General features: G+C 31.2%; 1 protein-coding gene across 1 annotated transcript in view; it reads left to right on the forward strand.

Moving 5' to 3' along the window:
- EYS (eyes shut homolog) overlaps positions 1-23,067 on the forward strand; it is a 1,768,116-nt gene that overhangs the window by 153,124 nt on the left and 1,591,925 nt on the right. Inside the window, exon 8 of the mRNA XM_036871239.1 lies at positions 11,018-11,184. Coding sequence (XP_036727134.1) covers positions 11,018-11,184 — 167 coding nt within the window. The remainder of the gene's footprint in view (positions 1-11,017; positions 11,185-23,067) is intronic.

Genomic DNA, 23,067 nt, shown 5'->3' on the forward strand with positions numbered 1-23,067 from the left:
CCCAAAGCAATCTACAGATTCAATGTAATGCCTATCAAATTACCAATGGCATTTTTTATGGAGCTAGAACAAATCATCTTAAAATTTGTATGGAGACACAAAAGACCCCAAATAGCCAAAGCAGTCTTGAGGGAAAAAAATGGAGCTGGAGGAATCAGACTCCCTGACTTCAGACTATACTACAAAGCTACAGTAATCAAGACAATATGGTACTGGCACAAAAACAGAAACATAGATCAATGGAACAAGATAGAAAGCCCAGAGATTAACCCACGCACCTTTGGTCAACTAATCTATGACAAAGGAGGCAAAGATATACAATGGAGAAAAGACAGTCTCTTCAATAAGTGGTGCTGGGAAAACTGGACAGCTACATGTAAAAGAATGAAATTAGAATACTCCCTAACACCATACACAAAAATAAACTCAAAATGGATTAGAGACCTAAATATAAGACTGGACACTATAAAACTCTTAGAGGAAAACATAGGAAGAACACTCTTTGACATAAATCACAGCAAGATCTTTTTTGATCCACCTCCTAGAGTAATGGAAATAAAAACAAAAATAAACAAGTGGGACCTAATGAAACTTCAAAGCTTTTGCACAGCAAATGAAACCATAAACAAGACGAAAAGACAACCCTCAGAATGGGAGAAAATATTTGCAAATGAATCAACGGACAAAGGATTAATCTCCAAAATATATAAACAGCTCATTCAGCTCAATATTAAAAAAACAAACAACCCAATCCAAAAATGGGCAGAAGACCTAAATAGACATTTCTCCAAAGAAGACATACAGATGGCCACGAAGCACATGAAAAGATGCTCAACATCACTAATTATTAGAGAAATGCAAATCAAAACTACAATGAGGTATCACCTCACTCCTGTTAGAATGGGCATCATCAGAAAATCTACAAACAACAAATGCTGGAGAGGGTGTGGAGAAAAGGGAACCCTCTTGCACTGTTGGTGGGAATGTAAATTGATACAGCCACTATGGAGAACAATATGGAGGTTCCTTAAAAAACTAAAAATAGAATTACCATATGACCCAGCAATCCCACTACTGGGCATATACCCAGAGCAAACCATAATTCAAAAAGACACATGCACCCGAATGTTCATTGCAGCACTATTTACAATAGCCAGGTCATGGAAGCAACCTAAATGCCTATCGACAGATGAATGGATAAAGAAGTTGTGGTACATATATACAATGGAATATTACTCAGCCATAAAAAGGAACGAAATTGAGTCATTTGTTGAGACGTGGATGGATCTAGAGACTGTCATACAGAGTGAAGTAAGTCAGAAAGAGAAAAACAAATATCGTACATTAATGCATGTATGTGGAACCTAGAAAAATGGTACAGATGAGCCAGTTTGCAGGGCAGAAGTTGAGACACAGATGTAGAGAATGGACATATGGACACCAAGGGGGGAAAACTGCGGTGGGGTGGGGATGATGGTGTGCTGAATTGGGCGATTGGGATTGACATGTATACACCGATGTGTATAAAATTGATGCCTAATAAGAACCTGCAGTATAAAAAAACAAACAAAACAACTAATACTAAACTTTCATTGGGTTATTTGTATGGAAATATGTTAATATAAATGTTTCAAACATTACATGAAATTTCTAAAAATCTTATATTTGTATGTGTATGGAAATATGTTGATATAAATGTTTCAGACATTATATGAAATTTCTAAAAATCTTATATGTTCTGGTTTAATGTTATAAGTAATAATCCTAGTTATTACTTTAAAATGTATATCTCAGAAATAACTAATTTTCTTGTCAACTGCATTATTATGAACTTTCATCAAATCTTTAACCGTGGTCATTTTTAAGTCTTTCGTCATTTACAGACAGCTCTGGGTGTACTCTGATGATTTTGCAAATATGTTCCTATAAAAGGGTTTCATCTTCAAAAAATTCATGGAAAATACTCTGACAAATACAGGTTTCTGGTAACTGACTGTACTGCTGAACTGAATGAATAAGCATTTTCAGAACTCTAATGAAAAACTGATGAACTCATAAAAGTGCTAACAAAAGATCAAGATGAAAAAAAAAATTAATTACATGGGACTGAGTGAACTGATGAGGATGAGTATAATTTTTGTGACTTTCTGTCTGAATTAAAAAAAAAAAAAATCCCACAAGGACTCAGAGGCAAAGAATATACAAATCAATTTTCACTGCAAAGTAAAGGAGCTGTTACAGTGGAGGATTACTGGACTGAATGTCAATATTATGACATAGTATGAGTGTGTTTCATGTTTGGTAATTGCAATCATTGTTGCTTTTGTTGTGGTCATCCATGTACAATGCTTGGTGTCAGTCTATTTATCTCTTGTAAAAATAAAAAAAAAAAAAAAAAAAAAGAATCACTTTATTCCTAGTCTTCTGTCTTCTATTTATGTTATAACTTACAGACTGATTTAAAGCCAGTCAAACACAGATGTGATAATGCCACTTTTTTGTTTAAAGATCATAAAGAACTACCTTTGTCTTTGGAATGTAGTTAAATCTCTGGAAGATTTCTAGTCTCTGGTCAGTCTTACCACTAACAACTGTGGGACCTAAGGCAAAGATACAATGAATGGCCCTCTTCTTCCCCATCTTACCTCTACCGTGTACAAAATAGATATTTCCAAAGAACACAACAAGAAACAAAAAATTTAGAATTTTAATTTTAAGTAGATAAGGAACTTCTTGTCAAAATGATTAAGGAGTTTTCCAAAAAGTTTAGAGAGTTAACCTAATATTTGTAACCTCTCTTGTCTGGACACAACCTAATTTGGTCATTTTATAGAAAAAAAAACCAAATTTTAATTTTGTTTGGTGTATCATTCATACAAAATTTTCAGTAAAGATTTGTAAGCTCTTTTCATTATGCATAAATACATTAATATTGAGCCAACTTTATAAAAAATAATACAAATCTTTTTGTACATAAAATACAACCATCTAGAAAGGCATTACAAATACAGACAAACAGACTTCAAATTCTTCAGAACTTTTAATTTCACGTATGCTCTCAAATATATCTTTCATTATGTTTTTTTTTTTTTTAAACATCTTTATTGAAGTATAATTGCCTTACAATGGTGTGTTAGCTTCTGCTTTATAACAAAGTGAATCAGTTATACATATACAATATGTTCCCATTTCTCTTCCCTCTTGCATCTCCCTCCCTCCCACCCTCCCCATCCCACCCCTCTAGGTGGTCACAAAGCACCGAGCTGATCTCCCTGTGCTATGTGGCTGCTTCCCACTAGCTATCTATTTTACATTTGGTAGTGTATATATGTCCATGACACTCTCTTACCCTGTCACATCTCACCCCACCCCCTCCCCATATCCTCAAGACCATTCTCTAGTAGGTCTGTGTCTTTATTCCCGTCTTGCCACTAGGTTCTTCATGGCCTTTTTTTTTTTTTTTTTTCCCTTAGATTCCGTATATATGTGTTAGCATACTGTATTTGTTTTTCTCTTTCTGACTTACTTCACTCTGTATGACAGACTCTAACTCCATCCACCTCATTACAAATACCTCCATTTCATTTCTTTTTATGGCTGAGTAATATTCCATTGTATATATGTGCCACATCTTCTTTATCCATTCATCTGTCGATGGACATTTAGGTTGCTTCCATGTCCTGGCTATTGTAAATAGAGCTGCAATGAACATTTTGGTACATGACTCCTTTTGACCTATGGTTTTCTCAGGGTATATGCCCAGTAGTGGGATTGCTGGGTCATATGGTAGTTCTATTTGTAGTTCTTTAAGGAACCTCCATATTGTTCTCCATAGTGGCTGTATCAATTTACATTCCCACCAACAGTGCAAGAGTGTTCCCTTTCCTCCACACCCTCTCCAGCATTTATTGTTTCTAGATTTTTTGATGATGGCCATTCTGACTGGTGTGAGATGATATCTCATTGTAGTTTTGATTTGCATTTCTCTAATGATTAATGATGTTGAGCATTCTTTCATGTGTCTGTAGGCCATCTGTATATCTTCTTTGGAGAAATGTCTATTTAGGTCTTCTGCCCATTTTTGGATTGGGTTGTTCGTTTTTTTGTTATTGAGCTGCATGAGCTGCTTGTAAATCTTGGAGATTAATCCTTTGTCAGTTGCTTCATTTGCAAATATTTTCTCCCATTCTGATGGTTGTCTTTTGGTCTTGTTTATGGTTTCCTTTGCTGTGCAAAAGCTTTTAAGTTTCATTAGGTCCCATTTGTTTATTTTTGTTTTTATTTCCATTTCTCTGGGAGCTGGGTCAAAGAGAATCTTGCTGTGATGTATGTCATAGAGTGTTCTGCCTATGTTTTCCTCTAAGAGTTTGATAGTGTCTGCCCTTACACTTAGGTCTTTAATCCATTTTGAGTTTATTTTTGTGCATGGTGTCAGGGAGTTTTCATTTTGTTTTTAAAATTCATGAACATATGTATTAAGCTTAATATACTTTTTCACATATGTATTTAGCTAAGTACAGATACACAACTATGCACATAGATGATTTAAGTTTTTATCTTTAGGAAACATTTGACTTTATCAGCATATTAAAAAACAATATATATTATATTAATTTAAATAATTAAGTGTTTTAGGAAACAAGCAAATCACATATTATCTTATATACATATTTCTATTTCTCTGTATTCTTTTAAAATAATTACCAACTTTAAATAAAGTAATTAACATTTGCTTTTTTAGACTTAATAGAAAACACAGAGAGAGCAATCCAATAATTTTTAGCTATTTAATTTTTTCATGAGAACACATTTTATATCACTTTATCAACTTTTTTGTTAGACAAAATAAACATAAATATACCTATATAAACATAAATATACATCACTTAATGACATGTGCACATTTTAATTTCCATTCTATAAGAAACACGGTAATTTAAAACTATATTTAGAGATCAATATTTGTTTATTTTTCTTACTTAAAAATTATTAAGGTATCCAAAGATAATTTATTGATTCAATTTAGTATCAGTGTAAGGTCTTCCAAAGATTTGGAAATTACAATTTACAATATCGTGTTAAGTTCTTATAATTTGCAGTATCATCAATAAAACACTCCAGTACATCAGTGTAGTAGAGTCAGTGAAAATGAATTAGATTTAACAGTTTAAATTATATTCATTATTAAAATTTCAAAAAATAAATACAATTTCAATTATGTCAAATTCATAGTTTTATAATTATAAACAATCTGAGGAAACAATAATAGAACACTTTTTTAAAAGTTAAATTAAATTGTTCTAATTTGCCTAAGGAGTCTTTTAGTTATTGGGAAATTACATAAGATTTTTTTTTTAATATAAATAAACCTCTGTGTTCACATATTTAAAAAAATCAAGACTTCTGAGTTCATGTCAGAACTCTAAGGGCCTAGTGCTCTTTTCATCTAAAAGACTAATTAAATTACCTGCACACACAGGTACACTTTTTCTGCTTTGTTAAATTTTTGGCAAAGGGAAAACACAAATATAACACAGTTAAACATTTTCTTCTCCTTTTATTTTTGACTGTGTGAACAATAGTCCTAGAACGTACATATAATTATAGAAAATTATTTAGGATCAATTAATTTAAATTTTTCCTAAGAAAAAAAAGGAAGAAACAGCAAAAAAGAAGAAGTGAAGGAAAGCTAGCTTCAGACAGTTATACAATCATGATGGTTAAAAGTTAACTATCTTCAGGACTTCCCTGGTGGTCCAGTGATAAAAAATCTACCTTCCAATGCAGGGGGCCTGGGTTCAATCCCTGGTCAGGGAACTAAAATCCCACATTCCGTGGGGCAAATAATCCCACACACCACAACTACTGAGCTCACGCACCTCAACAAGAGAGCCCATGTGCCGCAGACTACAAAGCCCATGCGCCCTGGAACCCACATGCCACAACTAGAGAGAAGTCCACACACCGCAATGAAGAGCCCACACCACAAGTAAAGCTCCTGCATGCCTCAACGAAGATCCTGCATGCTGAAACTAAGACCTGACACATTCTTGTGCATTAAACAGTAATCTCTCTATTAGACATGGTAGACACAGCTCCCGAGACCTTTTCTCTTTTTGTTCTAATGCATCTGTCAAGTGAACAATCTTGTTCATGTCAAAATTCCCCCAGAGTGGCCACTGCAATTGCAGGCTGTCCTTGAGAAATTATAACAATTAGAGAGATGCCCATGACTTACAACAGGAAGGGGGGATTGTTTGTGTTAAGGCCAGAGACACCAGGAGGACCCCAGAAAACATATCAGGCATCTGTGCAGTGTCACATCTCCAGAACCTGCCAGAGAAGCTGGTCCCAGCTCAGGGCCAACAAAAGTGTTCACAAGACTTTGAAAAGGTGACTCAAGGAATATTCTGTTCATGGAATGCAGACTGATGTGACCATCTGAAATCATCACTCATTTACATCATCTGGATGATGATGTTACAGGACCTAAACATACTCTTACAGATTCCCCAGAGGAAGTGATGTTGACAGAGAGAGATTTCATCTCTTTAGATCCAATTGGAATACATAATCAAAAAATTCCTAAAATGTACCTGTATGTACCTATGTTACTGTCGTAGTAGAAGAGAAGAAAATCCAGTGGTCTCAGAGCAGGGTACCGTTTGCAGTCTAAGGTCCTGAGCTTTGATAATGAGGCTATTTTAATTGGATCCTTGCAGAATGTTGTGTTTGTTCACTGTTGACCCTCCAAAAGACCACCAAACAATTCTGTTAAGGGCACAATTAGCAAACACAGAAGGCCAAGCTTACTCACAGAGCAAAACACTTGCAAACTCAGGAATAACTCAGTGTACACCACATATCTCGTTGGTCAGTCTCTTACCTAATTTTCTCCAGTACTGTTCCACTATCTCATGCCAGTACTTAAAAACACACATGTGTATTGTCTCAGCAGAGTTGAGTTCCATCTCTCTCCTATTGCAATGGTCATGAATAAAGTCTTTCTTGTCTGTTTAACTTTGTCCAGTGCAATTTTTACTTGATTAATATTTTTCTAAGAATCCAGGTTTCTGCATATCATGATAAAGAAAAGTCACTCAGTCGTATCCCTGAACTCTCTTTGCATATCTATTTAGTTAACAAGGGCCAAAAAATGGTAAAGTATGTGTCACATATTAGGCCTTAGAGTTTCTCCCCATTAGATCCCTTTGCTGAGTGACTTTACTAATATAATGTGGAAATGACAAAATAATTTATAGAAACATACAAGATATTCCATGAAATGATAGCAAATTTAATAAAGTTGTTTACTTGCATATGCAAAACATTTTTCAAAAGTATGTTGTAAATATTATACATGTAGCTTCTATCCAGCAGAAGTTAATTTTTTGTAGTAATATTCTGTAATATATATGCATCAGTAGTAATGAATTTCCAGAAAAAGAAATTCTGGAAGTTTTGTTTTCCCTCTATTCTCCTTGTAAAGGAAAGATCATCCACAGCGTAGATTTAAAATTTTATTACATTTCTGCCTCAAATAAACATTTTTAATATTAAGAATAAAATAAAATATAATTCCATTTTTGTGTATTTTTTAATGATGGCATTTTGTACAATGACACAAGTTAATAATTCACTATAATATAATTATTAATTACAAATATCATAATATAATTATAATTGCTAATGTAACTTTTATTATATGTAGTATTATGTATAACCACTGAGTTTTCCAGGGTAATTTATATTTGTAGTTATAGGTTTTACTCTAATCATAGGCATACCTGAGTAGATCTCAACCTTTTTTTTTGCTCAAAATGCTCATTGAAAATCTGATGAAAGCTGGAAACAGTTCCCTCACGATAGCTTATGCACACACAAGCACACTGTTTTTCATAAAATTTCAGAGGGTTATTGGACTCCTTTTAAGTAGATTCCTTGATTTTCTATATTGAAAAACCAAAAAATCTTTCCCCTAGATGTGCAAGGTTGATTCAACTCAGTAAGTAGCCACTGATATAATTTACTGTCTTATAAGTTTTTCTGAGAGATCTCTTCTTATCTCTAAATTTAATTATAGAAAACTAAAACTCTAGTAGAAGACTAGACTATGAATAGATAAGAAACTCTGCTGAAATATCAAGTTGAATATTTCTTAGTGTCAGCAACTACTTAATGGTTTTTAGATACAGTAAATAATTGCAGTAAAGAGTTCACCACCATCAGCATATGATGAAAGCATTTAACAAAGCTTTAAATGCAATTTAGGTGTTCATATCACAATTTTTAGACAAAGGATGTGTGATTTTTGGTACATAGTTTAAGGAAAACCCATTAGACACGTTTTCATTTGGTTCTTTCAGTTTTTCTTAAATCCTAGTAATAAATTATTTTGAAAATAAACCAAAAAGGAAGGTATATAATTATAGGAAATACTAGTTTGCCATAGTCTGAATACTGCACTATTATTCTTTGTTGTTAAAACATTGTTTTGTCATGATTTTTTTGTGTATTAGTGACCTAGATTTCTAATAACTAAAAATACAATGATTCTTTAGTGTATGACATTTTTCTCTCCAGCATAAAATAGCAAATCATACAGTTTTTTGTGTTTTTCAGTAGAAATCAAAAATTAAGCATACATGAAGCCTCACAGATTCTAAGCTCTGAGTGTGATTAGCTGGTAATATCTAATTTTTTTCCTTGTGTTTACTGAATCATCCCAGACTATATTGAAAACATGCAAACAAACAAACAAAATCTCTGTATTTACCCAGTACCTGGGAAGCATTGCTCTTTTCCATAGTTTTCATGGGCCAAATGGATCGATCTGTATACTCTTGACCAGACCAGGAAACAAGAAAAACAATCAAACAGGAAAGATGGGGCAGCTGCTACAGGTGGGGCAGTGAGTGTCAGAGCTGCGGTAACAGACACAGGGTTAGAGTCTGAGTGACAGGAAGCAGATAACCACACAAAGTGGCTCTCTCCTGAGGGGCCACACTGGACAGTGCAGCCTGGGTCTCATCTACTTATTTGAAAACCCATATAATTTTGTCTCTACAAGCAGACTGCACATACAGTTTAACAGGACTGTGCATGCTAAAGTACAATAATACTAATACCTCACAAATTAAAAAAACTTATACCAAGAAATCAAGAAGACATATTGTGTGTATGTGTACAGAACACAAGCCAAATTAGATTTTAGAATAAGACTAATTAAATTATATTGCTTTTAGAATTAAAGCAAATCAACTAAGAGAACTTCCAAGGTAAATGGGATAATGGAAGGAGATAATGGAAAATTTAAATATAAATCCAAATTTTCCAATACAATCTCTACAAGACAGTATAGACAAACAAGGAGAAAAAACACAACCATTAATTACTGGTGTTTATGTATGTTACTTATGAGTGATTGAAGTTTTAGTGCGTTGTATTTCCTAGTTGTGTTGAAAGTGAAGAATTTACGTATTGTATTTTTATATAGTATATTAGAAGAATTGGCAAAATTTGAATAAAGTTTGCTGGTTACAAAATATAGTATTAAAATCAAAGTTAATTTCTTAACTTTGATAATATTACTGAAGTAATGAAAGAGTATATCCTTGTTTTTATAAGAATACACATTAAAGTAATTGAGGATAAAATGCAACACAATCACAAATTTCAGAAAATAAAATTAATAATATGAATATATATGTATGTACAGATGTATATAAACATATATTACATATATACATACATACATATAATGTACACATAGATATATACGGAGAGAGAGAATAATAAAATAGTGTCATTAAATGCTAATATCTGGTGTTTTATATGTAAGAGCTTATTTAACTTTGTAAGCCAATTATAACAATTTTCCTTTAAGAAACTTTACAGCAAATATACTCTGTATGTAAGAATGATTGGGCACTAAGTGAGGGATAAGGATTTTCTGAAGTACAAACACATAGAGAAAACATGTAAATTCAATTATAATACTTTAGTCAATGATTAAGAGTAAATAGCATTTGAAAAAAATACTCATCTGTCCACATCAAAGACCTGTTCTCCTTCCTAGTGGATTTAGAATTCTTAATTGACTTGAGCTCCAAATAGAAAAATGGAAAAACAGATTCTCATCTAACGCTTACCCAACAGAGACTAGATCTCTATAAATAATTAATTTGTCATTAAAGGATCACACTGCAAAACCAAATTCCTAATTGTGTTGCTACTGATAGGAAATAAGTTAATGGAGTTAAAAAAATAACGAAAACAAAACCATAAGGAAATATTCAGAGGAACATTTTTTAAAGTTATCAAAGTTCTATTGTGTTTTGAATTCTCTTCTGAGAGCTAGGAAAAGATATGCCTGAGTTTAAGCTTTCCATAAGACGTGCACTTCTCTGATGACAAAGTTTGCCTAATTCTTTCAGGTAAATCTATTGGGCATATCTGTGTAAGATCTCTAAAAATAGTTAAAGTGATAATTTTTTTAAGAATAGGTATAATTATGACTTCCAGGCAAATATAAAATAAAGTGTTAAAATTTTACTTAATTAATTTTTCATAGGGATGCAATAAAATGTTACAGTCAGTTCAAAGGCAGATCCAAATACCTCACTCAAGGAGAAAAAGCTATTTAGTGATAAAGGAAACAGGTTTTCCATGGATCTGGTTCTCAATATAATGCTATTTCCACTATAACAGTTAACATTTTAGCAATGTGAATAAAAATTTGACTTAAACAAAAGCTTAAAAAAATTCAACAATTTTATAGTGGATATTGAACTTTTTAACTTATTACAATTTATGTATTACTGTTATAATTTGAGAATGAAATGAATTTGACTGTTGAGAACAATTTTAATATAAATCAAAAGTGAATTTGTTTCATCCTTGCTAAAAGAACACATGAATTTAATACATAGGGAAAATAAGAAATTCAAACAAAAATAATTGTAATATTTTAGTATATAATGGACATTTACAAAATTCTTATTTTTTATATTTATAGATATGTGCAAATGGATGTAGTTGGTTGATTAAAGAAGATGATAAGGGATATTGGTGCCTATGTACTTCCACATGGTTTTGCAAAATGTGTCTGGAAAACGCAACTGACTATGAAGAAAGTAGGTGTCAACAAGAAGCTATTTATGAAGAGGAAATTAATATATCCAGGTATTTTATTCATCATTTCAACAAAAAATATCACCTATTTATCAAAATATTATAATTGTACTGATAAGCCATGATTGAAATATTTAATAATATTTAATAATATTTATTTTTGTTTAAAATGGCATTCATGCATCAAACATATACATATATAGTTATTATATGTTATGTTATGTCTATTATATATTATAAATAACAATAGAACAAAAATGAGGCTGATAAAGAATAGGCTCATATAGAAATAATTTTATCACATTAAAATTAAGTTAGTATCTGTGGGAGATTAAATCTGTGACAGATTCTGATATGTTAAGATGTATACGGTAATCTGCAGAGCAGCTATTAAGAAAATAACTAAAACAGTACAGTAAAATAGCATTACAGGTATTAAAATTTTGCCCTCAAAAATATTTTCTTAATACAAAAGGAAGTGGTATCAGAAGAATAGAGGTTTAAAAAAAGACACAAAATGTCTGCAAAACAAAAGGAAATAGCAGACATAATTCCAACTATATCAATAATAACATTACAATCAAGTGGATTAAAAATCCAATAAAAAGGAGAGATTTTTCAGGCAAGATAATTTCTAGATATATACAAGTGTATACTGTCTATAGGAGACATACTCTACATTTAAATGTACAAACAGATTGAAAGTAAAATGTTGAGAAATGATATGTTGTTCAAACAACAACCATAGAAAGCTGGAATTTCTATATTAATATCAAAACAATAGACTCTAAAAGAAAAGAAGTTCACTGGAGAAAAGGAACAATATTTTATAATGATAAAAGAGTCAATCCATCAGAATATGTAGCAATTATAAACATATGCACCTAACAACAGAGACCCAAAATGCATGAAATAAAAACTGACTGAATTGAAGGGAGAAATAGCCAGTTCAACAAGGATAGCTGAAGACTCCATTTCTGCACTTTCAGTGGTGGACACAACAGTTGGCAGGAGAACATCAAGTCTACAGAACATTGGAATGACATTATAACTCAAGTAGAATGAGTAGATAAACACTCCAGTCAACAGCAGCAGAATAACATTATGCTCAAATGCACATGGAACATTTTCCAAGATAGATCATATATTAATACAAGCTGCAATATATTTAAACATATTGAAATTTTTAAAAAGTATGTTTTCTGACCACCCTGAAATGAGATTAGAAATCAAAAACAATAAGCAATTTGATAAATTCACAAAAACATGGAAATTAACACAATCCATATAAGTCAATTAATCAAAAATAAATCATAATGGAAATAAGAAAATCAATTGAGATTAATTAAAATGAAGACACAACATGTCAAAACCCATGTGATGTAGGTGATGCAGTGGTTAGAATAAAAATTATAGCTGTAATAAACAAGGACAATCTCAATCAATATCCTAAACTTCTAATTTAACATGATGGAAAATGTAGAAAGGAAGGAAATCATAAACTGTAGAGTGAAATGAATTAAATAGAGTATAGATAAAGAAGAGAGAATATCAACAAAACCAACGTCTATCCATTGAAATGATTAACAAAATGAATAATCCTTATCTATACTAAGACAGAGATAAGAATCAAATTACTAAAATTAGTAATGATAAAGAGAGCATTATTACTGAAATTACAGAAAGAAAAAAGATTATAAGGAAACATAATGAACAGCTGTATATCCAAAAATCTAGGTAACTATGAAGAAATGGAGACATTCCTAGAAAAACATGAACTACTGAAACTGACTCCAGAAGAAACAGAAAATCTAAATAGATGGGTTTTTTAAGTGAAAAGTTTGAATTATTAATTCAATGAGCAAACAAAAGATTCACACTAAAAAATATCCAGGACTAAATAGCTTCACTGGGGAATACTTGAAACATGTAAAGCAGAAATAATAGAAATTATTAACTCTTCTAAAAATAAATGAGGGAGCATTTCTCAACTCATTCTATGAGGCCAGTGTTACGTTGATAACAAAACCAAAAACATCACAAGAAAGTAAAACTACAGACCAACATGTCTAATTAATCTGAACACAAAAACCCTCAACACAATTGTACGCAGCAGATCCAGTAACATGTAACAAAGATTATACACCATGACCACGTGGGATTCATCACAGAAGTGCAAAGTTGGTTTAACTTTCTAAAATCAATTAATGTAATATGTCATGTTGATTTAATAAAGGTGAAAAAGAAGACACATGATATTTCAATAGATGCAGAGGAAAAAAAGCATTTGACAGAATCCAACACCCCTTCATGATAAAAACAATCAAAAACAAAAAGAAAAAAGAAGATACAATGGAACTTCTTCAAACTAGTAAGAAATTAAAAAAGAGAGAGGCAAACATAACTAACTTATTTAATGACAAAATAATGGAAATGAAAATTAAAATACAGATAATACTTTATACTCCCTATTATCAATAACATGATCAAAAAGAAAGAGTAATAGAAAATTCTGGTGTTGGTGAGGATTTGGAGAAATTGGAACCCTCATATGCTGCTGGTGGTATATAAAATGGTGCATGCAGGTACTTTGAAAAGGGGAGTTATAGATTTCCATAAAACCCAGCAATTCCATTTCTAGTAGATACTCAAAAAAATGAAAATATATTTCTACACAAAAACTTCTACATTAAAGTTTGTAAAGTTTTATTCATAATAGTCAAAAAGTTGAAACAACCCAAATGTTTATCAAGTGATGATAAATTGAAAATAACATGCATTACATTCATGAAATGGAATATTACCCAGCAATAAAAGTAATGAATTACTAATACATGCCACAACATGAACGAACCTTGAAAACATTATGCTATGGTAAAGATGTCAGTCACAAATGACAGATCCATAAATATTTGTTTAATAAAACAATTATTTTTCAGGATCTTTTATTTATAAAAAAAATATCCTTTATTCTGTAATATAAATGCATTTTTTTCTGACTGTGTTTCACTCTGTTTATGGTAATTTTTCTTTTATTTGCAAAATGTCTTTCAATTTTTGCAGTTAAAATTACCAATAATTTTATGACTTCTTAACATTGTCCCATAAATTAATACTAAACTAGCACCTAGCAAAGATGGCAAGTGTAAATACTTCATATAGCAGTACTTCATATAAAATTCATATTAAATTAAAATTAATATATAATTAATATAATGTTAATTCCTATATATCAGTCATAATATCTAGAAATTATTGTATATCACTTACTATAATAGCAAAAGATATACAAAATTTTAGAATTAACTTGCAAAAGATGCTCAAGTTATCTATAAAAAACTCTATTACTCTATTAACTTCAGTTAACAAAAGAAAATAATAGATGTTCTGAACACATTGAAACATAACCCTTTGACTTAGATATTAAGCCATAAACTGGCCAAGATACCAATTCTTCCCAAGTTAATTCACACATTCAGTGCTATATCAAAGCACTGTATGTTATTTTAGAAACTAATGAACATGTTCTAAAAGCTATATACAAAAATAATATTTTATAAATAGCTTAATCATCTTTGCAAAGGAAGAGTAATGGGGTGGAATTTCATATACCCAGACTACAAACCCCATGTGGTGTCATTTTAAAAACCAACAGTGGGCCAACAGAGACCTCTGAGAACAAGGATGTATGTATGGGATCCTTATATATAAGAAGTTTAGCCATAATTTAATGAGAATACACAGGGTTCTTTAGTACAGTGTAATGGGGAAATGGCTTACTATTAGATGAAACTGAATTGCAACCTTATACTTTATTTGGGATCAGATTCTGAATGTGTTCAGAGACCTAAAGTTAAAAGGAAAATAAAAATTATGATGTAATTGAAAGAAATGTAGAAAAATATCTCCACGATTTTGAAATGGAGAACTTTTAAAATTACACTATTGATACAATGAAGTATCACCTCACACTGGTCAGAATGGCTATCATCAAAAAATCTGCAAACAATAAATGCTGGAGAGAGTGTGGAGGAAAGGGAACCCTCCTACACTGTTGGTGGGAATGTAAATTGGTACAGCCACTATGGAGAACAGTATGGAAGTTCCTTAAAAAACAAAAATAAAACTACCATATGACCCAGCAATATCACTCCTAGGCATATACCCAGAGAAAACCATAATTCAAAAAGATACATGCACCCCAGTGTTCATTTTAGCACTATTTACAATAACCAGGACATGAAAGCAACCTAAATGTCCATCAACAGAGGAATGGATAAAGAAGATGTGGAACATATATACAGTGGAATATTACTCAGCCATTAAAAACAACAAAATAATGCCATTTGCAGCAACATGGATGGACTTAAAGATTGTCATACTGAGTGAAGTAAGTCAGAAACAGAAAGACAAATATCATATGCTATCACTTATATGTGGAATCTAAAAAAAGGGTACAAGTGAACTTATTTACAAAACAGAAATAGAGTCATGGATGTAGAAAACAAACTTATGGTTATGAGGGGATGGTAGGGGAGGGATAAATTGGGAGGTTGGGATTGACATATACACACTACTATATATAAATAGATAACTAATAAGAACCTGCTGTATAGCACAGAGAACTCTACTCAATACTCTGCAATGGCCTATATGGGAAAAGAATCTAAAAAAAAAAAAAAAAAAGAGTGGATATATGTATATGTACAACTGATTCACTTTGCTGTACACCTGAAACTAACACAACATTATAAATCAACATTATAAATCAACTATATGCCAATAAAAATTTTAAAAAATAAAATAAATAAAACTAAACTCACAAGGTACAACTTATAAAGCCAAACAATTACAGTACTGTAATAGAAATTAAGGATTTCTTTCAAACGAATGACACTAGCAAAACAACAAAATAACAACAATAATAATAATGTTAACAGATGGTTGATCATTCATGCAAAAATATTTTTCTATTGATATATACTTCATAATAGTACAGCTTAAAGTGTATAATGTAAATGAAATATTTAACTCAGGTTTGAGCCTGACCACACTTTTGCCCTAAAATGTTCAAAAATATTTTCTGGGAATTTGGAAAAACTTAATGGGGACAAAAAAATCCCATCAAAGTTTTGTCCCTCAGGACTTCCAGATAGTTTTTGCCAAGTATGGGATCATAATTTCAGAAAACCAGGAAAGACTGTGAAGTGTTCATGGCTCCAACGCATGTATGAAGCTTCAAGTTTATGCGCAAGTCACCAATCCCTACTTGCTACCAGACATATAACAAAATGAAATCAATTCATTCATACACTCATCAAACATTTATTGAGCACTCCCTAATTAGAAAACATTGTGCAAAATGTTGTGGAAATGAGATCAAATAATGCACCATCCATAGGTAAATTAATATTCTCTTCAGAACACATCTCATGGTCATTTCATTTCATTTAGAAAGCAAGTATCTTTTTAAACTACTAAAATAACTATTATTTTCACTTTCTAAAGACACAAGCAGTTTATTTTATAGCACTGAATTTTATGGCTTTCTTTCTGGAAACTTAAATTAAACCTGTTTCTCTACAGTCTATTTTAGGAGTTTCACATTGTCCATGTAATGCTAAGTATAACCAAAACCACTATTTTTCAGTCATAAGCAAGAGTCCTATTTCAAAGTGTAAAATATAAAAGTCCATGATAAAAGCAGATATAGTTTCAAGACCTATGTCTGTAGAGTCAGGAGGCTTGTATAAACATATATTTATGTGAATTTGTCACAGAAATATATTTTACTCGTGTTTTAAAAAGTTATTTCTGAACCAAGAAGTCTTATGATTATTAATTTCTAAGACTATTGTAATTTCTGCCCTGAAATCAGTGCCTTTTTATTAAGATATGAATTTCTTGTTTTCTGTTTATTTTTAATTTTTGGTTTAACCTGCAAACTTTGCAAAAGTTTTTGTGTTACATTTTACTTTTGGAAAAAGAAAAATAAACTGGACTATATATAAAAGTGGCTTATTGCTTGTGTGTATGTGTGTATGTATGTATGTATGTATTTTTGGTTTTGATTAGTCTTGGTAGCACTAAACCAGGGGTCCCCTGGCAGGAACTGGACTGCACAGCAGGAGGTGAGTGGCAGGACAGTGGGCAGAGCTTCATCTGCCGCTCCCCATTGCTCACATTACTGCCCCAATCATTGCTCGCATTACTGCCTGTACCGTTGCTCACATTACCGCCTGAAGCATTCCCGCCACCACCACCCCGTCCGTGGAAAAACTGTCTTCCACGAAACTGGTCCCTGGTGCCAAAAAGGTCGGGGACCACTGCAGTAAACCACCTTTTCTCTAGTGGCTGGATCCTTTTGACTATTGCATTTACATGCACTGATATATTTTTTCCTCTTTATTGTCCACTGGAAAATGAGATCACCTTGCTTCCTTAAGCTTTATAGTAAAATGATATAGAGGACATTACTTAATTCATTTAAGCTATTCCAAAATAGATATTATTATACTGTCCATATGCATGCCAAAATTACTTATAATAAACTTAATTAAAGGAAGCATTTTTGTATAATTAAGTTTCAACTATAGTATGGGTTGAAACTTAGCTAATGTATACATAATTCTCTCTCAGGTATCTTTTTTTTTTTTTCTCTTTTGGGAGCAAAGCAATATGGTGTTAAGCATATACAGTCAAAGTTTGACTATATTATAGCTTCAGGCTCTATGATTTTTCATGCTTTTTTCATATGTCAAATAATAAAACTGTTTTTATGCATGCTAGATGATTCTGTGCTACCTGGGCCATATTTTTATTTTAGTCCATAATATCTAGATAGCTTTTTATATGTCTAACCTTTTTTTCATTGCTTTTCAAATTATCTTCTAAGACTATGAATTTTTTTATGCTATTTATTCAGAACTTTTAAGATGACCTTTCTCTTGAGCCTCACCCAATTTTAAGATACGTTTTATGATTACATAGTAAAACAATATTAATGGAGCATCTGCTGTATATAAGACATATGGACCATAATCTTAGGACTTAGAGTAATACATAGAGTAATATCTTTAATGTCTTCTATTTCTAGAATATTTTTCTATTAAAAAATCTAAATGGTGAATAAAACTATTAAATCACAATATTTAATACTGAGACCACATTTTCAACATACAGACTTTCACCTAATGTGTTTCTTTGTCCTTTCATGCATATTATTCACTTCTTTCAAATTTAAATATAAATCAACTTAATTTATTTAATAATAGAGTTATTCCATTAGCTCATTCATGAAGTTTTCCATTAGCTCAATTTATTTTCTCAAAGTAAAAATTCTATGAAATTATAAGAATATTTTAAAATTGTAAATAATATATATGGAGCACTGTAATTTTCTTGACAGTTTTTTACAAAACTGATATACTTGTAACTGAATAGCTTTCAACTTAATAGCAATTTATTTTAGCACTGTGTATCCATGTACACATATATGAGCATGTATATGCATATTATTAATAATGTTGACAAAATGCTTGACACACTAGTATATGATTAGGTGAAAATGGTGAGTGCTTTAGTAAACTGGAGAAATTTATTTTATGTCAATGATCATTCAAAGAAATGATCTTGTGTTCTGGGGACATTTTGGAAATTTTTGGGTCATTCTAATATTCAGTATAATTGGCTGCAACAACTGGCATTTAGCAGGTGATTGGTGAACACCTGAACAAAAAAAGGTGTTCCATGGTTTTTTACAATTTCCAAGAGTTTCATCCTACATTATGTATGTATATAAAACCTTGCAATAAATATCTGAGTCAAGATCTTAACTTCATTTTACTTACTGACACAAAATATTTCTACAAAATGTTAATAATCATTGGATTTTCCAAGAATGAAACTTTTATGTTAACCAAGAAAATATTATGTTCTATTCAGGAATTTGTTAAAATTCATTAACCACATTGGAACATTATATCATCCTACTTTGAATTTCTAATACCAAACTACAATTCTCAGTCTCCAATTATAATTGCTTCACCCATAGTAATTCTGCCTTTGGGTGCAAACAGCTAACCACTTCAATATATCTTCTGCTTCAGTCATTTCTACTAAAGATGTATTTTTTATACATAAATACATTCAATTACAAATTAGTGTCCTTTTATATCATCTTATATCACACTTAGAGCATCATCTTGATTTTTTACATTATTAGATGTGTAGATAGGTTATACCTATAAATTCTATTATATGAAGTAAAAAGGGTGCCACAAAGACCAGAAATATAAGTCAGACAGAAATATATTATAAACAGAAAATATTGCTCTAAGTTGGTTTAGACTATCAATTTGGAAAGATAGTAACTAAATACTGAAAGGTATAAGGGCTGTATTGAAAGGCCAGAAACAAGAGATCCAATTTCCTCAAGCAAAGATAAGAAAATTGAAGGGGACAGTTGGCTGTTGTCAACTGTAGCAAAAACTCCTATGTTGAAATAGGGAAGAACTTTGGAAGAATTACCACTCTGTGCAATTTACATATAGATACATGGGTTTACGTGAAATCACCTTCATGTATAGTATGTTATGATTAAAGTCATTTTTACTGACATTTTTTCGTTATTTTCCTTTGCTTTTATATTTTTATCAATATAATTTTTTGTTAAATCAGTTTAAATTAGACTACATCAAAAAGGTGATCTCATAATAAAAATCTAAGAAAAAGATTTATATAATTTAAAAAAAAATTACTATAGGCACACCTCAGAGATATGCTGAGTTCAGTTTCAGACCACTGCAATAAAGTGAATATCGCAATATAGGGAGTCACAGGAAGTTTTCGGTTTCCAAGTACATACAAAAGTTATGTTTACACTATACTGTAAATCTAAGTGTACAATAGCATTATATCTAAAAACAATGTACACACCTTATTTTAAATACATTTTATTGCTAAAAACTGCTTACCATCATCTGAGACTAGTGAATCTGAATCTTTTTGCTGGTGGAGAGTCTTGCCTCCATGCTGATGGCTGCTGACTGAGCAGTGTGGTTCCTGAAGGCTGAGGTGTCTGCAGCAATTTCTAAAAATCAGATAACAATAAATTTTGCATCATCAATTGACTTTTCCTTTCAGGACTGATTTCTTCATAGCATGCAATGCAGTTTGATAACATTTTACCCACAATAGAAGTTCTTTCAAAATTGGAGTCTATCCTCTTAAACCCTGACCATACTTTATCAACTACGTTTATGTAATATTCTAAATCCTTTGCTGTAATATCAACAATCTTTACAGCATCTTCATCAGGAGTAATTTCCATATCAAGAAACCACTTTCTCTTCCCATCCATAAGAAACAACTCTTCATCTTCTCAAGTTTTATCACGAGATTGCATTGCAGCAATTCAGTCACATTTCAGGCTCCACTCCTAATTCCAGTTCTCTTGCTGTTTCTACAACATCTGCAATTCCTTCCTTCACTGAAGTCTTGAACCCGTCAAAGTCATCCATGAGGGTTGGAATCAACTTCTTCCAGTCTCCTCTTAATATTTTGACCCTTCCTATGAAGGAAGGGTTATTGTTCAGCACAAGAATCCTACCAATGATGGAGGGAAAACCTCCAGAAGTGAATTAAAGATGAGTGTGGAGTGTATTTAAATGTGGATATAAAGTTAAACAATCCCAAAATCATGACTACATTCATTATACCAAAAAACAAACAAACAAATTTAGAAACAGGGCACATTAGGATGAACTGTAGGTGTATCAATCTTCTTATTTTTTTAAGAGGAATACAGCAAATGGAGATTTGAGTGTTTAATTTGAAATTTTAAACAAAAGCAAAATAAATAATAAAACAAGATATAATGAACTAAAGTTAAATGGAAAAATATATAAATATTCTAATTTTCTAATCTTTATTACAATATTTCAGTAGATAATCTCTGAAGTTGTTCAACCAAGAAATAGGAGGCCAAGTAGATTACATAAATTTAAAAGAATATCAGAATCTGACAAATATTACAAATTATAAGATATAAATCACACCAGAAGCTAATAAAACAAAGAAACCAAATGTAATTCACAGAGTAAAACAGGAAATAAAAGGATTTTATAGACACAGACATTTGCACACACACACACACACACACACACACACACAGTAACTGTAACATCTATTAAAATAGCTGAAATATAGAACTAAAACAAACCTAATTCTGTATTGTTTAAAAGAGACAACAATTTGACTCTGAAAGGTTAAGAGAAATAGACTAGGAAGAAAATAATACAAATTATTATTAATTTAATTACATTAAAACAAGGTGGAAACTATATGATGAAGACCTCATGTAATTTACCATCCCAACGCAAATACTTTTCAAAGTGAATGAGCGTTATTAATAATTAATCTATAAAATGTGATTAAACCAGGCATGATATAGACAGACTTATATGCCATGTGACAGTTGTTTAGAGTTTACCTAGATTTTTTTTTTTTTTTTTTTTTGCAAAGTCATAGGGGGTGGCAAGTGAGAGGGCATTGAAGGGGAGTAATTGTGTTCTATAACTTTATTTCAGGTAAACATAAGCACATTTGATATAGCTGGTGACAGAGTAACCTGCCCAGTAATTAATATACTTAATCCTCCTCTATGAAGTAGATCTAGTACTGATGATTTTACAGATAAGAAAATTATTTATAAATAAAAATTATTTATAAAGTTATATATATATAATTTATATATTTATTATAATTATATATAAAAAGAGAAAATCATTTATAAAATAAGTTAGAGAAGAAAAATTAGAGACAAGCCTAGTGCTTTGAATATATCAAAGCATTCACTATACTGCCTGCCATTAACAATCTCAGTGATCCTTGGCAAACTGCATTAAATGGCCAAGTTTTTTACAGTGACAATAAGAAAGGTTTGAATTAACTGAACTTTGACACTTTTGCTGGCTCCAAACACCTACCATCATATACTTTTATGAGTGTAATGACTTAGGTTCAGTAGGTTAATTTTCATTAATAATAACAGAGTGATTTGACATTGCTCTTCTCAACTCATTATCATGTTTATATGATTATTTTAAGTGTCCTTTGAATAGTTGGCAAGGGGTATTTGAAAATCAAAACAACTTAGACCAAAATTTTTCACTATATTTTAGGTATCTTTCTCATCTTATGCTTTCTTTTTCTTATGACTTATATGTACATATATGCAATATCCAAAAGAATAAATGTGGTATATTATATAAGTTATAATCATTAAAATGATATCTCATAATCCACATTACCTAAGGTGATACCTAGCATATAAAGAAGACCCAAGAATATTTGTTCAATACACTTAATAAATAACTGAAGTACTCAAAAGATGTGTGTATATGAAATGAAGAAAATACAAGTTAAAAACCAGTATCTCTCTAACTTCAGGAAAACATTCCTCTTTTGTTGATAGCTAATCTGGCTCTCACCATTAAACCTACAGATATTTTCAATAATTTACAAGAAACAGACTATATTTCACAATTATCTTGAAATAGAGAAAACCACATTCAAAACTACTAGAAAATATTGGCTAAATTGAAATTACCGTAGGAATTAATTTTGTGTGCATGCTATTAGAGTCTCATCAGGATTTTCAAAATCATTGAAATCTATACTTAAAAAATTTAAAATGGCTCAATGAATTGCATTCATGTACTCAAGAAATATAGATATTTAAAAATTCCAATATAGCTTTTAAAGAATTATCTGAAAAATACTTGGCATTGTCCTTCATCTATATCTTTAATGAATAATTGCACTCAGTGAAAATTTGAGTTTGAATAATCCATTATGTGTAATGGTATACACACACACACACACACACACAATATACCATAACTTTCCACCTGCCTCGTCATCCTATCATGT

The sequence above is a fragment of the Balaenoptera musculus genome, chromosome 12 (genome assembly GCF_009873245.2).
Source record: "Balaenoptera musculus isolate JJ_BM4_2016_0621 chromosome 12, mBalMus1.pri.v3, whole genome shotgun sequence".
Taxonomy (NCBI): Eukaryota; Metazoa; Chordata; class Mammalia; order Artiodactyla; family Balaenopteridae; genus Balaenoptera; species Balaenoptera musculus.